Source organism: Microtus oregoni, unplaced genomic scaffold (genome assembly GCF_018167655.1).
Source record: "Microtus oregoni isolate MIOR12 unplaced genomic scaffold, Mior012 000165F_ref0000029, whole genome shotgun sequence".
Taxonomy (NCBI): domain Eukaryota; kingdom Metazoa; phylum Chordata; class Mammalia; order Rodentia; family Cricetidae; genus Microtus; species Microtus oregoni.
Window position 1 is genome coordinate 785,163 of NW_024544820.1, and position 17,793 is coordinate 802,955.

General features: G+C 44.5%; 1 protein-coding gene across 1 annotated transcript in view; it reads right to left on the bottom strand.

Annotated features, from left to right (window-relative positions):
* Positions 1-15,931, bottom strand: part of LOC121445204 (moesin) — a 69,656-nt gene extending 53,725 nt beyond the window's left edge. Inside the window, exon 1 of the mRNA XM_041647228.1 lies at positions 15,728-15,931. Coding sequence (XP_041503162.1) covers positions 15,728-15,739 — 12 coding nt within the window. The 5' untranslated portion in view covers positions 15,740-15,931. The remainder of the gene's footprint in view (positions 1-15,727) is intronic.
* Between the last annotated feature and the right edge of the window lie 1,862 nt (positions 15,932-17,793).

Consider the following 17,793-nt stretch of genomic DNA (forward strand, 5'->3'; position numbering starts at 1 on the left):
CTAACTTCTTCAGATTTGATTACATAATTCAGTCCTGCCTACTGGCTGTGCCATAATGAGCACTACACATACCAAAAAAAAATTACACTAGGTAATGCCTCAAATATGTACTCTACAGCCAAATTCTAGGCTGCTCCACAAAGGCAGATTGAAATGCTCACACAGCTGCCTATTAGAATCCACTAAATGCTCTTATTTCAATATTCCCCCTTGGCAGGAAAACTGCTGTGTGAAGACATGGAAAGGGGGAGTGGAAATTAACTGTAATCAGGCTGAATACTCCCAGATAAATGGGCACTGTGAGGAACACAGCAAGGACACTGCTTTTCCATGCCTTGGCACTATTATACTCCACTCTGCCAGGACCCAAAGAAATCTATGCTAGGTGCTTTCCAGCACACTGTGGAGCTGGTTGGCTTGCTGGCATATCTATTTAATGAATGCTAAATGTATCTAGTCAACAAACATTTCTTGAGTACCGATTTTGTGCCAGGCACTATGCTATAGAGGCTATATAATGGATAGTGAGAACCAATCTCACTCAAGGGGTTCAGCTTACACTCTAGTGTAGTGGTTCTTAATCTATAGGTATCGACCTCTTTGGGATCACATATCAGATATCCTGCATTATCAGATATTTATTTACACTACAATTCATAACATTTATATTACAAAGATTACATTTATGAAGTGGCAATGAAAGTAATTTTATGGCTGGGGGGTCACCACAACATGAGGAACTATTAAAGGGTAAAGCACTAGGGAGGTTAAGAACAACTGGTCTAGAGGTTTCAGCTAATACAGAATGAAGAATGTAATCCAGAGAGTGGTCTCAACTTCAAAAACACTTCCGCTGCAGCTGACTTAACTGCCTGACTTGACTTTTCTGACCCTGTTTTGTGACAGGGTCTCACCTATCATAACTGCTCTCAAACTCAATCGTATATGACCTTGAACTTCTGATCCTCCTGCATCCATCCACCACCTGCACGCTAACACTCTATGGGTATACCACCACACATGATTTATGCAGTGCTAGGAATCAAACCCAGCACTCTACTGAGCTAGAGCCCCGGCCCTACTATTAGTCTTTGAACAAGACCCTTCCCGTGATGTTTTACAGTTGACCAAGATAATATTCATGGATTAAAATCATGTGCTTCTTTACAAGACAGAAATCCTAGAGTAAAGTCCAGGCTTGCAAATAAATAAAAGAGCAGCAAAAAGCTATGTGTAGAATATATGGTAAGGACAAAAAGCATGCTGTAGCAGGAATGTCTACCCAGAGCTAAGGGATGTAGCTCAATTGACAGAGTACTTGCCTAGCACACACAGAGCCTTTGGTGAAATCCCCAGCACTGCATGAACCAGATGTAGTAGCACACGCCTGTAATTCCAAAACTTGGCTGAATGAGGCAGGAGGATCAGGAATTCAAGGCTATCCTTAGTTACATACAGATTTCTGGGTCGGGCAAAGATACATGATACCCTAGTGGAAAAAAAGAAAAAAAAGAGTACCTATCCCCCAAAGACCTTGAACTCAGCTTGGATCATTCCCCCCTAAACTGTTGGCCCATCACAACTGGGATGAGCAGGCTTCTTAACACTGTTCTAAGAATCCTGGGGTGAGGAGACCTGGAAGGGTCCCAGTTTCACTGCAGCTTCTACAAATCCTTCTACCTTTATCTAAACGAGCGTGAAGGACCCTTCTCTAGCACACTCACCTGCTGCTAAAGAGAGCACCTCCCATCTTGAGTCATTCTTGAGCAGGGCCATGCTGGGCTAGGTGGAACTATGTTACAAATATATCCTTATAAAAAGAAACTAGACTATGAGGGTCCCATGAGGGCCTCAGGAAAGCTGCAGCATCTCTGCACTCGGAAAGGGTTAGGATAGGAGTCACACAAGTGACAGCCCTTTAAGAGGCTGCTTAGTAACAGGACATGGTGATTCATATCTACAAGCCCAGTACTTGGGAGGCTGAGGCAAGAGGGTAACTTGTATGAGGCCAATATCCTGTTACACCTAATGGTTCCAGGCCATCCCGGGTGATAGACTGAAACTCTGTCTCAATAAACCAATAAGTGAATGAATGAATGAATGAACAAATGAATGAATGAATGAATGAACGAACGAATGAATGAATGAATGAATGAATGAATGAATGAATAAACAAACGAGCAAATACCAAAGACCAAAACAACAACAAAATCATGGTGGAGTGGCACATTGAACAAGCACAAGTGAATAAAGAACAGATTGCCTTTTAAAAGAAAATAAGTGATTGGTTACAAAATTAAGTTTGGCTTTCTATGCACTGACTCAGGTCCTTCTTCATTATAGCTGCTAATAGAACATCATACCACACACACACACACACACACAGAGAGAGAGAGAGAGAGAGAGAGAGAGAGAGAGAGAGAGAGAGAGAGAGAGAAGTCTTTTGTCTATTACCAGTACCTCCCATGTGTCATGCAAGATCCCTTACATAAACTTCTGCTGTTTCTCCCTCTCTATGTCTACTGCTGACTTAAAACCTTTCAAAAGGTTTGCCCATGCTGAGTACAGTAGCACATACCTGAAATTTTACTATTGAAGAACCTAAGGCAAGAAAATGATCAACCAGGGCTACACTGCATGTTAGGCCACCTTGGGCTACAAAGTGGCATCCTATTTCAAACACAAGTTGGGCATAGAGACTTATGAGTAAGGTGGTACAGGCATGTAACCTTGCACTTGGTAGATGGAGACAGGAGGATAAAGAGCTCAGAGTCATCCTTGGATCTTTGGCTACACATTGAGCGTAGGCTACAATGGACTGACAGGAAGAGATACTATATCAAACAGAAAAGAAAAATTTTGTGTTATGGAATAATCTTTTTTTGTACTGTGAAGATGTATCTTTGCCAAGACACCTGAATGGTTTTTAAAAAGAGCTGAATGGCTAATTAGCTAGGCAGGAAGAGGTTAGGCAGGACTTCCAGGTAGAGAGAGACAAGGAAATGAATCTAGGAGCAGGAGAAACAGCAGAAGACACAGAGAGGAGCAGGAGAGACACCAGGGGACACAGAGAGGAAACAGGAAGTACAAGATGGAAGAGGGGTAAGAAGACACGAGGCAGAACGTAGATTAATATAAATGGATTAAGTTATAAGAGCTAATGGGACAAGTCTGAGCTATAGGCTAAGCTAGAAGCTTTTAAATCTACAAGTTTACTGAAGTAAAAAAAAAAAGGAAACTCAACACGTCTACAGAAACACATAGCCATTGGATGGAATTTTATAAAGCCATTAAAATGTTCTTTTTTTGAGTTCAGGTGTCATGTACCTTAAGTTAGCCTAAGAGTCGCTCTGAAGCAAAGGATGATCTTACACTCAGTCCTTGGCCCTGCACCACCCAAATGACTGGGGATTACAGCATATAGCCACTGCCCCATCTTATGCAGTGCTTGGGATCAAACTCACAGCTTATGCAGCACTAGGGATCAAACCCAGGGCTTATTGCATGCAAAGCAAACACTCAACCAATTGAGCTACAACCCCAACCCTAAAAAATGCCCACTGTTAAGAAAAAAAGTGACCAGGAGTGGTGATGCTCATCTATATTCCCAGCACTTCAGGGCCCAAGGCAGGACAATTTCCCGAAGTTCAAGGCCAGTTTGGACAACACAGTAAATTGCAGGCAGGCCAGCTTGGAATATTAAGAATATTGATGAAATACTGAGAAAAATAATCCTAAATGTGCACCTACCCAATCATTTTTCAGTGATGGGTAAAGAAATAGGAGTTCATATGTTCAAATCAATGTGCCATAGAAAAACTAAGGTATGAATGTAACATATGGCAAGAAATCTAAATAAGAACTAATATGTTAAAGTTGGTTTTGGAAGGATTGTTCTCTGTATAAACTAAACATTTTCATATGCCATGGGACATTTTACAAAAAGAAGAAATAGAAAAATATGCCCATTCTTCTCCTGGTTAACTACACATTACTTTCCTTAGTGACCTGCTTGCCTATGGTCTCTCACCAAAAGCCATTTTGATCTACCACTTGCAACTGGTAGATCCCATATGGGGACCATGGAAGAGTGAGGAGCTGCCAACAAAGCAGAAGAAATGAACTGCCTTTGCGACCCAGAAACCATTCCAGCTCAATGCTGGGAAAGAAACTTCTTCCAAACAGCATTACAGAGCCTTACACAAGTAAGTCATCTCTAGGCAAACTGCCTAAGAAAATTGTTCCTGAAAGGAAGACGGTTACCAGTACTTCAGAACCCATGAGGTTCATGTTCAGGGCCACTTTCTAAATGGCTAAGATGCAAGGCAGGTTTCACAGGCAAGTACTGGGCCAAAGACAGAGAAGCTAGGGAGGAAGTAAAAGCATGTGCTTTCTTATGTTCTATCAGTGGAACATGCCCTCACAACAAATTCATGATTTCATCACCTTTGGTGTATAGGCCTAACAATATTCACAGAATGCGGGGTGAGCTGAAAGCCCAACACCAAGCATGGGGAGTATGTGGGGAAAATACTCCCTGCCTAGAAATTCTTCTTCTTTCCACCTAATGCCACACATGAAGTTCTCCCTCTACAAGAGCAGCAGAGAGACACCAGTGACTCAGAGAAGAGGAAATCTTAGTAATGCAAGGCTGGAAATAAAAGTAACCCCATAGCCCCAAAAAGGCTCTGTATAAAGAGAGGGGATATCTCATTCGCAATCAGTTTTGGCTTGTTTCCTGGTCATCCCCTTCCTGAGAGAAGTATGGCTGTTCCAGTGGTCTTCAATTCTCTCTGGAACCAAAACTAGCCAGCCACTCTAGTCGTCAGGGTGGACAGAAAGGTCCTTCCCAAGGCGCACTGTCTAGAGCTGTTTCGCAAAGTCACTGTCCCCACAGTAGAGTTCCTGAAATGAATGTTTACATGCTGATACCTGGGGGAGAAAACATCCTCAAAGTCACGTTAATAGGGGATAGGACAACTTCAAACACTCACTGTTCTCTGTCGCTACACAAATATCATCTTTCTATTCTCTTTAAGAGTAAACACATTATCAGAAGATCTGTCTCAAACATAAAGAAATTATGGTTCATGAAAATGTTTGTCCAAGGTCACCCAGATATCCTGATTCAGCCTCCTACTGCTTCCACTGCATAATTTCTACTCTAAAGCAGGAAACGGGGGAGCGCAGCACTGGAGAGATGTCTTAGCAGTCACGTGCTGTTCTCGCAGGGGATCAGGGCTCAGTTCCCAGCACCCACATGGTGGTTCACAACCATACTTAACTCCAGTTCCAAGGTCTCTGATGTCCTCTTCTGACCTCCTTAAGCATCAGGCATGCAAGCAGTGCACAGACATACAGGCAGGCAAAACATTTATACACATAATAAACTAAAATCATCTGAAAAGGAAATTTAAAGCGGGAAGGAAAAGACAAGGAGATAAGAGCCTGAAGCATTCTGCAGCAAAAGCTCGACTCTTCTAACCTAATCTGAGGACTGGGGAAAGGAGGCAGATGGACCTTTGACTCAGCTCAAGAAAGCCAAAGGAAACCTAGGCATACGACAGGCACATGCCAAGACTTGGCCTTATTAATTGGAAGGCTTTCCCTACTGTACCAAAAGAATACTTTCAGATGCTGAGAGCTCGAGCCCGACCCCACCCTCTATGCCTTCACAGGCCAAGCAAGACCACACTTAAGCAGTCAGAAATCTTGGTAAGAAACTAAAGAGGGGTAACTATGCAGGAACAAGAGGGCAAGAAAAGATAAGCAAGCAGGGTGGAGAAATCACAGGCATTCCAGAACCCACTCTCTCATCCTCCTCACGTTTCATTCCTCCTCCTCCTCCTCCTCCTCCTCCTCCTCCTCCTCCTCCTCCTCCTCCTCCTCCTCTCAGGGCTCTACCTAAGGAGAACAGTTTACAGGTAGAGCTGCGAAAACTTGAAGAAGGCAGTCGCTGCTATGAAGAACAGGAGATTAAGTGAGGTGAGATGGGCATTTGAGGGGGGCAAAAATAGCCAAATAAGGTCACTTGATTCGTAGGGAATCGTGAGGAATGGTTCCAGAAGGTGACATCACAGGGAGGAAGCCTTTAGTCACTGGTTTCCTCTGGCAACTGGCCTTTGGCCAGGAAGCAAACTCCCAATCATAAGAAAATGCCTAGGTTATTGCAGGAAGACAAATAGACAAAAGTGTTCTCAGAGCCACCTCAAACGCTTCATGAGCACCCCCCTAAGGACCCAAAGAAGAGAAGTAAAGTAACCCTGAAGCCAAATGGCCGATATTCTTCCTGGGTACATGCTAGATTCCCCATGCCCCCAGCGACCAAGGACAATAAAGGACATTGGGGAGGAAGTTCTACCTTTACATCTCTCTGAAGTTGCTGATATTTTCATGCTGCAGAAAGAACAAATCCAAGACAAAACGGCCATGTAATTTTTAGTTTTAGTAAAACACTTATAGGTTTGTCAGACTCCTCATAAGTGTCTATTATGATGATTTTAGGTGTTTAGCTTATTCTAAACCCTTGAAGATAGCAAAGACGTATGCAACTTAACTAACAACAATCATACTGAATTTCCCCTTGACACCTCCAACTCCATCTCACAGACTAACTGAAGATTATAACCATCAAAAAAAGAGCCTTTAGATGTACTTAAATCTGCCTAAGATTTGTGAAAAAGGCCTGGACCCAGAGATGGGGGTGGATTAGAACAAAATGACAAGAGAAGAAACTACTTCAGCTATCTTTAGAATAACATGGCTTTTCCAAGCTTGGTGGCACATGCCTTTAATCTCAGAATTCAGAAAGCAAAAGAAGGTAGATCTCTGTGAGTTTGAAGCCACACTGACCCACATGGTAAAATCCTGCCTCATACAAATAGTAAGAATGAGGTTTCGTCCATCTTTCTAAAGGAGACCAGAACTAAAGAGAAGAAACGCTGGCCATGCCCCATAGAGAAGCTTTATTTTCTCTCACAGGTGTTGGCTCCTATTATCTCCCAAATACACAATCAAGATGTAATTTTTCAGGACTCTACTTTGTCCAAATGCTCAAACCTCAACTCTTCCCATAATTTGCCTCAATCAGTACCATACAAATTTTCATCAGTCACACAAATTTTATATCAAATTAAATCTGCAATTTCTGTTGCCAGGTATACCCAAAGAACAGTACTCAAAAAATTATCCCCAAATCGTAGTCTCAGAATCCAAGGTGCCCATGCCGTACATAGGCTCTGGTCAGCAAGCATCATACTCCTCCATTTGTCACAATCACAAGCTGAGAACTCAACCCTCCACTTCCCCCCAACATCTCCTCTCACAACAAAGCCAACGGGAGAAGAGAAAAGTTTTCAGGGAGTTCTATTTCTTGACTTAATTCAAACAGAAGCATGAAGGTAGGAACCATTTTTCATCATAAATGCATGTAGGTGTGCCTGCACACATATGTATTTCAGTGTATGCACGCATGCAACTAATGAGTTATAGCTGGGGTCGTTACTTTGCTCCTTTTCCTTTTAGTTGAGATGAAACCCAGGGCTTTGTGCATGTTAGGAACACCTCATTGGTCACATAGCTGGAATAAGTCCCAACAGTCTAGTTCTAGAGTTGGTACTTGTTAATCCTACATCCTTTCTAAGAAAGCCTAAAATGTCATTTTCTGGCTAACTACCTTCCCCAGACTTGACTCACTAGTAAAACACCCAAAAGTGAGGATTGAGAGCTGAGATCAGTTGACTCTAGACTATACTGAAAGAGTTGCTACAGCCTCAAATTAGAAAGACAAATGCTATAGTATTCTTATAATGCAAGAGACAGAGGGAGGTTGAATTCAAAGAGGTCAGAGATTAATAGGCATGGAGGTACAAGTCCATACTTCCAACACTTGGGAGATAGAGATAAGAAGGTCAGAAGTTCAAATTCAGGCTTGATTACATAGCCAAGTGCAAAGCCAACCAGGGCTCATGAGATCTATTTCAAAACAAGAAACAAATACGAGGGCAGTGAGTTGCCTCAGCCAGTAAAAGGGCTACTATGCCTAATGACCTGAGTTCAAATTGGTGGACGGAGAAAACTGACTCTTGGAACATGTCCTCTGACCTTCATACATGCCATAGACAATGCCACACATAGGTGGGGGGGGGGGTGCGCGCACACACACAGATTGGGGAGGAAGGGGAAAAGAAGAGAGGGAGATACATGTACATAAATAAATAATTTTAAGGGATTCAAAAAACTCAGTCATGGTAGTGATCACCTGTAATCCAGCAGTTGGAGAGGTGGAAGCAGAATTCAAAAGGTCACCCTCAGCTACATAACTAGATCAAGTTCAACCTGGACTCAAAATCCTCTTTCAAAGAAAAATGTGGCTTTTAGGACAAAAAGGCCTTATCCCAAGCAGGAAAACAGGAAAATATCCTCTCACCAGGTACCTTCAACCATCTGTCTCCTACCAGCCCTTCACAGTCAAGATAAAACAGCTATCTGGGAAGTGCTACGGAGTTCCCAAGTAAAGTCCAGGACGTGACTATGGCCATTTTTAAGAGTCCCTGGGGACTGCTGTACAGTCACTAACATGATGGTCAAGTCACCCCCAGCTGAGTCAGAAAACACTAAACATCCTCCTTGATAGTGGCATCAGGCAAGATGTCCTAGACCTAGAATCAACCCACTCAAATCTCTTCCTTATTGTGGGTTTCAGTGTCCTCATCAAAAATACGAAGGTTGAACTAGAAAGCCAGCTCAGATTTTCTGTAACTGAACATACTCTTGCGAGAAACCCTGATTCAAAAAAAAAAAAAAAAAACTAGATTAAGTGGATCTTAGAGCTGAGGAAGCTCTGGGATGTTCCAAGTGCAGATGCATTTATTTGAAATGCTGTACCCCGTAGTACTCAGTCTTCAGCTCATTGGTAATATATATACCTTAGAATGCTTTATCTTCACCATCTTCTTAATATCTACCAATATCTCTAACTACTCAACCATATTTAGAAATAAGTTTGAGATAGAGCTTCATAGCTTCCAGTCAGTTGTGGTGGCACATGCCTGTAATCTCAATACTTAGAGATGGAAGCAGTAGAAACATCCTCCTCTACACAAGTTCAAGGCAAGCCTGGGCTATGTGAAATCTGTCTCAATATAGCTTTCTCTCCCCACAAAAAGGAACCTACTATCTTCCTAACGTTTCAGTGAGACTCTAGGAAATCTATGATGCTGGCACTATACAAAGTGAGAGAAGAAGTCGGGAAACATACAAAGGTTCTATTTGTTTCTTTATGAAGACAGGGTTTTGCTGTTATTCAGGCTGACATTGAACTCACTACATAGCCTAGATTGACCTCAGTCACTGCATCTTCCTGCCTCAGTCTCCAGAGTGCTGCAATTACAGGCATAAGCCACCACACCCTACTCTTCTAAAGCTTTTCCTGTTTTTCTAGAGCTCTTCAATAAACTTACCACCGTCACAATGTAGGGTCATTTGGTTTCTTTCTTGCCTAGTAAGGAAAAATACAAAGCGGCCCAAACCTTAAGACTCAACAGAGAACTAGCCAAAAGTAATCATGCCAGTAATATTGGCAGGATCTAATGAAGTGACCCAGAAACTCCACATTCTCAACAAATGATTCTGCAAAGCATAGGAAGACAAGATAATAGCTTTTGGCAAGCACTATCAACTCTGCATTCCCAGTACCCTCTGCACAGCAAAGACACTCAAATCCTACAGACTGTCTGAAAGAATGCATGTGAAATCAGGAAAGCCAAGGCTACACCACTGGACCATGAAGGCTGTCAAGAAAATCAGTATTAGAAGGGGACCTATAGTTACCTCTTATTGGTACAGGTCCCTTATGATAAACTGGAAGAGATATTGAGAGCCGACAGAAAGAAATCAGCTAATGGCCCACTGTGAGTAACTCTTCTGTTGTGTTGTGAGACAATGTCTCAGGTTGCTTAAGCTGTATCCAAGCTCTCTATTTGATGGGAATATCCCTGAACTCCTGATGATCCTGCCTGTACTTCCCAAGTGCTGGGATTGCAAGCCTGTACCACCACGCCCAGACTTTCTTCATCATTCAGAACTTTATTTCCCTTCGTTTCATTCCATCTTTGCTGTTGTGAAACAACACTGATAAGCACAATTAACTTATACTAACTCTGCCGTATATACCTGTAGATTTAACAAACGTTAAGGAAAATGAGACAAGTAGAATCTTCCTCAGTCTTCTGCTTAATATGACAACTTGAGATACTTTTAGGAGGCTGAGTCTGAAGATTCTCATACATTTCAGGTCAATTATGAACCAACAGGAACTTTGGGTTTCAAAAACCAATGTTTAAAAAGATATCTGCTTAATTCTGTAAACAGAATCAGTCAAGATTTAGAATTTCAGTTATTCTAAACTATACAGGTATCTATACATTCACAGAACTTTAAAGGTCCTAGAAACACTTTTTCTTTTTGGGGGGGTTTTTGTTTGTTTGTTTGTTTGTTTGTTTTTTGAGACAGGGTCTCTCTGTGTACCTCTGGCTGTCCTGGAACTCACACTGTACACCAGGCTGCCCTTGAATTCAGAGATGAGCCTGCCTCTGTCTTCAGAGTCCTGGGATTAAAAGCATGCAGCAGCACCACCCGACTTCAAGCAAAGTTTTTATTTGTTCAAATATAAATAACACACACTAAATCTTTAAAAATCAAAGAACATCTCGTCTTCTATAGAAGGAGAACAAATATTCTAAGCTCAGTTTTACTTTCTATTTCCCAACACCCGCCATCCAAACTGCTGAGCTAACCCTCCAAACTAAGGGTTCTTCTACCACAAATAGATACCACAAATAGAACTGGGAATTGAGAAGCTTTTCAGCTCAATCAAGCATGAAGTAAGAGGGATGAACAGCAAAGACGGTCATTTATCCCCATCATGACCTGACCAACGGACAGACCCCCAAAAGACCACTTTTGTACTGCTTGTTTGCTTGTTTTCCCTCTTTCGGGACAGAAGAATGAGGTGGGGTTAGCAGAGAGAAAAGATTGGGAGTTAAGGAAGAAGCATATGATAAACTCAATTCTATCTTTCAAAGATCCCAGTCGGATCTATCTTCGAAGATCAGAGCCAGTGTAGCCATGAAAAGCCCAACCCTGATAGTACTGTTGGTAGCCAGATCTCCCCCTCCAGGGACTCTGCATCTAGAAATTCCAGTGGGGGTGGGGGTGAACTCCCAGGAATATACAATGGGACCTAAGAAAGACTGTTGCCAAGCAACACTATTAGAACAGAGTTCAGAATAATTGTAGCTGTCATCACTTCTCATCCATAGAGAATTAGATTTGGAAGCATGGGGAAAGACCTCTAAATGTCCCTTCCACTTCCACAACCTAGCAAAGCAGTTGGATGATAAAAGCAGACCAAAGAAAAGACACCACCTTTTGTGGGGGAGATTTTAGACACCCTCACTCTATAACACTTAAGCTGGTCTCAAACTCACTACAATCTTTCTTCCTCCCAAGTACTACAATTACTAGCATGAGCTACCATGCCTGGCAACACTATCCTTACAGGCTGCCATAGAGGCAGTTAGAAAATAATGCAACAGTCAATACCACCCTATCACTGATCCACAGAGCAACCTTTCCCCCAAGATTAACATGAAAGTAAAGACTATTTTATGCCTTGACTTTTCCTTCCCTGTGCAAGAGGTCTGTCATGGATAAGCATAGATGAAATCCCCAAGATGGTTCCTGTTCTGTTCTCCACCACCTACACATTCACAAAGGGCTCAAAAATTGGAAAATCAAAAAGTGGGAGAAAAGCTGGACACTGTAACACTCACGCGGGAGGCGGAGGTGGGAGGATAGAGGTCAAGGTCATCCTTGGCTATATATATATATATATATATATATATATATATATATATATATATATATTCAAATGCGAACTGGGCAACATAAGATCCTGTCACAAACAATACAAAGCAAGTGGCTTTCCCGACTGTTTAAAGGGTAAACCATTTACTGGCCAAAGCTAATAATTTGAGCTTAATTCCCAGATCCCAGAGTGGAGAGAACTGACTCCTGAAACTTGCCCTTTAATCTCCATTTGTACACACACGTACACACACACACACACACACACACACACATACCAATAACAATAACAATGCAAATAAGTTAAATAATGTTTTAATGTGGGAGAGACTATATAATTCCACCATTCAAGAGGCAGGAAAGCAGGACGGCCTGGAATCAAGGCCAACTTGGGCTGCACTGCGAGACTCTCCAAATAAACAAAACAGCCTCAGTTAACACCTGTAGTTCCAGCAGTTGGGAGGCAGAGTCCAGAAGACCGCTGTGGGTTAAAAACCAACCTATAGGCCGCCCAGGGCTACAGAGCAAGAACCTGTCTCCCAAAACAAGAGACATATTGGGAGGTGGGACAGTGGATAGAGGCAGAAGCCTCTCACACAATCTTCATTCCTGATCCTTCGCCCCACCCTTGAGTGTCCAGGCAGGGCTGGTTCAAGGGTTAGAAGCCTGAAATTCTGCCCCCTATTCACCAAGTACCACTTTAGTGCCACTTCAGTGGCTCAAGCAATGCTAGGAATGGCAGGAAAATAAACAGTTCTTAGCCCCTGTTAAAGTTTAGCTGAATGCAGACCCAGACATTTTGGAATACTTCAAGGAGCTGGGCTCCGCGATTGCTATCCTGGAGGATAGCATCAAATGACCACTGAGCACCTTTTCCCTGGCCTGCTGATGCTCTAAAGCTAGAATCCCCGTAAACCAAACGGGATTTTCCAAGTCTGACCGCTGAAGACCTAGACTCAAGTTGGAGCCTTCCTGTTGGTACGCTGTATCACTCGTGGTGGGTCCTCCCTGACCGCGAGCTTCAATGTCTTCATCTATGCCATGGGAAAAATTGGAATTGGTAATTGTTCAAGTATGATGGCATATGCCTCATATTCCAGCACTTGGGTGGGCAGTGGAAGCAAAAGCATCAGAGTTCAAGCCTAGCGTGGCATATATGAGACCTTGTTTCATAAAACCAGTTAAGTAAGTTAAGTAAATAAATAAATTGTAGCACTTAATAAATCATAAAGCTTAATATAAAAAAACCCTCAAGACCCTGAAAATTCACCATCTCTTTTTAGAGAACCCAAAAGAGTATCCAAAATCTTTGAACTTTTTTTTTTAAGTTAAAGTTGGGAGTGAAAGGGAAAGGCCTCCTCAAAAGAAAGATTTAGAGCTGGATGATGGTGGTGCCCGCCTTTAATCCCAGCACTTGGGAGGCAGAGGCAGGTGGATATCTGTGGGTTAGAGGCCAGCCTGGTCTACAAGAGCTAATTCCAGGACAGCCCCCAAAGCTCCAGAGAAACCCTGCGTCAAAAAAAAAAAAGAAAAGAAAGGGGTTTCTTTTATGTGCATGAGTGTTTGGGCCACATGTATGTATGTGCACCATATTTGTGCCTGATGCCCAAGCAGGCCAGGAGAGGGAGTCAGAAACCCTAGAACTGGAGATACAGACAGTTATAAGCTGCCATGTGGGCACTGAGACCCAATGCTGAACAGCGTGAGCTCTTAACTGTTGAGCCACCTCTCCAAGTCCCAGGAAAGACATGTGAATTTAGAATTGCCTTCTCTCCAGAAGGGATAGATGGGCTGGCCATATTGTGAAAGCCCATGACCCTAGCATTCCTAGGACTGCAACAAGACAGCTAGGAGTTGGCAGCCTGTGCTGCAGTGTGGAACCTTGTCTCGATAAACATCAAAGACAAGACTTAGAAAACTAGCAACCAGACAACGGTCCAAGAAAGTCTCATTTCAACAGATTTAATGCAGGCTGGCCTGGCTAGGAAAAATTGGCTCTAACAGTGAAACTGATCGTGGCTAATACAAACGAAGGCATTTGATTTTACACTCCCGTTCTGTCTTTCATAGTTTAGAAGTAAATGGTTAAGTTCACAGTAGAGAAGGAGTAGCAGCCAAGTTTGGTGACGGCTCAAACCTATAATCCTTGCAATTGGGAGGGTGGAGCAGGACGACTTCCAAGAGATTTTAAGACTACCTCGGGCTACAAAGTGAGTTCTAGACCAGCCTGGGCTAAAATCAGACCACCATCAAAACAAGCCAGGAGTGTGGTGTCTTGTTTACAAGCATGTAATCTCAGCACTGTGGAGGCCGAGGCAGGAAGACTGGTAAAAATTCAGGACCGATCTGCATTAATTGGGGAGTCCCAGGCCAGCCTAAGTTATAGGGTGAGATCCTGCTTCAAAAAGAACCAAAACCAAGAAGCCCAGCAACGGAATACATGTGGTAAGAAAATAGAAGGCACGATTGAGGGGAGGAAAAGAACCTGCCAGAGATCTGGGGGTAACAGAGATGGCAGGAGGGCAGTGTACGAGAACGAAGTATATTTTCACATATGTATAGGCTTTCGCAAGTATAATTTTACATAAGACCATGAGACTCTCTCAAAAAAAATTAAAAATTTAAAAAAAAAACAACTTGTGCTTCTTAAGGACCGAGCTCTATGAAGGCAAGAACGACAGAGCAGCGAGGCCGGAATGCAGTAAGGTGGAAGCCAAACCTCAGTAGAGACACAAAGGCCTCCCCCTAGCTATTCACTCTCCTCTCCTCCCAGGGGCCCTCATCCCTTCTTAAGCATCCTGGTCACTATCTGAGCTCCACCAGGCTCACGCAGTCCCAGGAAGATGGATGGGTTAGCAACATACAACATAGCAGCCCAGCAAGCTCCTTCACCTAAGAGACTCAAGTCACAGCGGTCATCGGGCCTTCATGAACAAGGACCTGGCGTGACTTGCACAAAAGCAAGCAGAGCTCATTAGTCAAGCACACCCCTCCCCCACCCCTCCCTACTGGGCATCCGGCCCCCCTAGGCCTCACTCCCTGGAGGCTTCTGCTCTTCTAGCAACAGCCAGTGGGGTGGAGACCAGATCTCTAATCAACCACTACACTAGATAGGTGTGGCCCCCACAGGAGAAAACCCGTACCTCACACAACAGCCCTGTGGGGATAGAGAGGCACTGTGTCTACCAGGGATTTCGTAGAGGAAGAGAAACCTGCCCTCTCTTCCAGTAGGTTGAGTGGGCCCCTCCACAGACTTGTGCCTAGTGAAGTGTTTGCACCCCTGGGTAAAAGGAAGTAACCCAGCAGATGAGCCCCCCCCCCCCCTACATCCCCTTCATCTCCCAGGGGAAAGCAGTTTGAGCGGAGGAGCGGTGGAAGGGGACAGAGCAGGAGTCGAGAAGAAGGGAGGCGGCTGTGGGAAAGGTGGATGGGCGTGCGGGATCCGCCCTGAGCAACTTCCTCTCTCCTCCCTGCTTCTCTGTTACCATGGGGCTCTTCTGGGACAGTAGTAGCCTTACTTCTGAAAGGCGCCAATTCCTGGGCCGGGGAAATATTCTCCAAAGTAGAGTCTCGTCCCAGTGCCCAACAACCCCGAGTTTCCACTGCCTCATCCCAGAGGTGGGGAGCTGGACCCTAAGAAAGGTTGGCCCCTCCTTAACCACATGTCTAGTTCGGACACCCCCTCGCCGTCTAGAGCGCTCAAATCAGGACCCCATTATCCTCTCCTTCTTAGGACCTTGAGGGACAGCCTGGCATCCCCGGGAGGCCTGTGGCCGGGCAAGCCCCCAGGCAAAGAGTTGCAAAGGTCACACTGGAGCCCCCAGGACCGACAGAGTCGGTGCCCCTGCACAGCACTCACCGTCTTCGGCATGGTGGCGGCAAAGGCGGACGAGTTGGTGAAGTTTGGCTAGAAACTGTCGGGCTGTTTTGAGCGCGCAGTACACTTCGGCAAGGACTCGGGAGAGCCGGGTGCTCAGATTGGGTCCCACTCTAGTGTAGGGCGACTGCTCCGCTTCCTGCTAACGGGCCACGACTTTACAAACCCCACCCAGGAAAGAGCCGCCCCCGTTGCGCCGCTTGCTCCTTTATGTGGCCTGGCTTCCGCGCCTCTCCCCGCCCTCCCGCCCGCCTGCCCGCGACTTCGGGCATCGCCCCGCCCAGCCCGGCCCAGCCCAGTGCAGCCACTCCGGCCACGTGGGGGGACAGGCTAGGGTCCCAAACGCCCCAGGAAGGACTCCCACGCCCCACCCAATTCCACTCTGCCCCCTCCCACCTTTCTCACTGTCCCTAACCCTTCAAGTTTCCACCATCAGACTCCGCCCCCAGTCTGAGCCAGAGCATTACTGGGGGGCCACACCCTAACAGTTGCTGGTGCAGCCCTTGACTGTGAGTTACCACTGTTGGGTCACCAGTTGCCCGTTAGAACTGCCTATTCCCTCTCGAAGCTTTCTTGCTGATTAATTAGAAAGTTCCCCGTGTACGTTTGAACTCTTTCTCTGTGACTTCCAATCATGCTTCATCTAAGCTCCCTGTGAACACAGCAAAGCCTCTGCTGTCCCAGTTCCTCAGAGTTCTCAGGAAACTTCTCTTGACTAAATCGCCTCAGCTCCTCCTCAACACTCCATTCCCTTCTTCAGAACTCGGTTCACCTGGCACATTTCCTTCTACGTTGTTTGGGCCTCGTGTTCTTCAGAACTGAGATCACTTCCAAATATGTCTTCTAAGTTCACTTTCTTTCCTCTATTCGCAGTTTCAACTCTACCCGGATTAGTACACCGATCCTTTCTTTAGCCCTTCCCCAACAGATTAGTTTGATTTGATCTGTTTGTCACCGGAGCTGGCACCTAAACTCACTATGTAGCTTAGGATAGTCTTGAACTCACAATCCTACTATATTATCTTAGGTTAGTCTAGAAGTAATAATCCTACTGTCTCTACTGGATTTCGGGTGTGTGCCACCGTTTCTACACATTCCCTTGTTTGTTTTTTTAACACAGAGTAGTAGTTGACTTGAGCCTCCTGCTTCTGCCACCCTAGTGCTGGGATTACAGGTATGTACCCCAACACCAGACTCACGTTCACTTTTTGATCAGGGTATAAGTCTCAGATGAGATATACACTCCTGTTCTGGCAACTGTACAGGAACATGGATTGTGTTATGAGGTAACGTATCGTATACCTCAATGATGGAGACCCAAATGCAGAATAGTGGAAAGGTCATTTGAAGGAGGCAACCAGAACACCCACCTGGCTTCAAATCTTAGTTTTGCCGTTAACTCACTCTGTGTCCTCTGCGCTCTCTTGGGTAAGTCCCTTCCCATTCTGTAACAATGATCAAACTACTGGGTTTCCAAGGTCCTTTCCCATTCAAACATTATAAAAGGAGGAGAAAGAAGTAGCCTGCACAGAAAAAAAAAAGGGAAAAAAAAGATGTGATTGCATAAAGTCTGGCATTTGCACTCAGGAACCTAACAGTCCTATCTCCTCCTTAACAGAGCCCATGAGTCAACATGCCTCCATTTCTGTCTCTGATACCACAGTTCACTGGCATAGGTGCTGGGAGGGCAAAAAGAGCGTCCTCTGACAAAACCTGAGCATCTGCCCCAAGGAGGAGCAGCACCTTTCAGAAGACCTTGGGAACAGGAGCTGAGCAAACTACTAGAAAGGCAAGGCAGTCATAGGAATTCAAGTGCGGTGGGAGAGGATGCCGAAGGGTGGGGGAAGGCAGAAGAGTGAAGGCAGTCATTATAAAGAGTCTGGAGGAGATGGATGGGATTGGTCCTAGGGGAGGAGAGATTGCAATAGTACAAGTGAGGAAAAAAATGATGGTTAAAATCAGGGACAAAAAAAAAGAGCCTGTGAAATAAAGCCCCACATCCTCATTTCACCAAACAGACACTGGCTAAAGTGGTGATGGTGACTGCG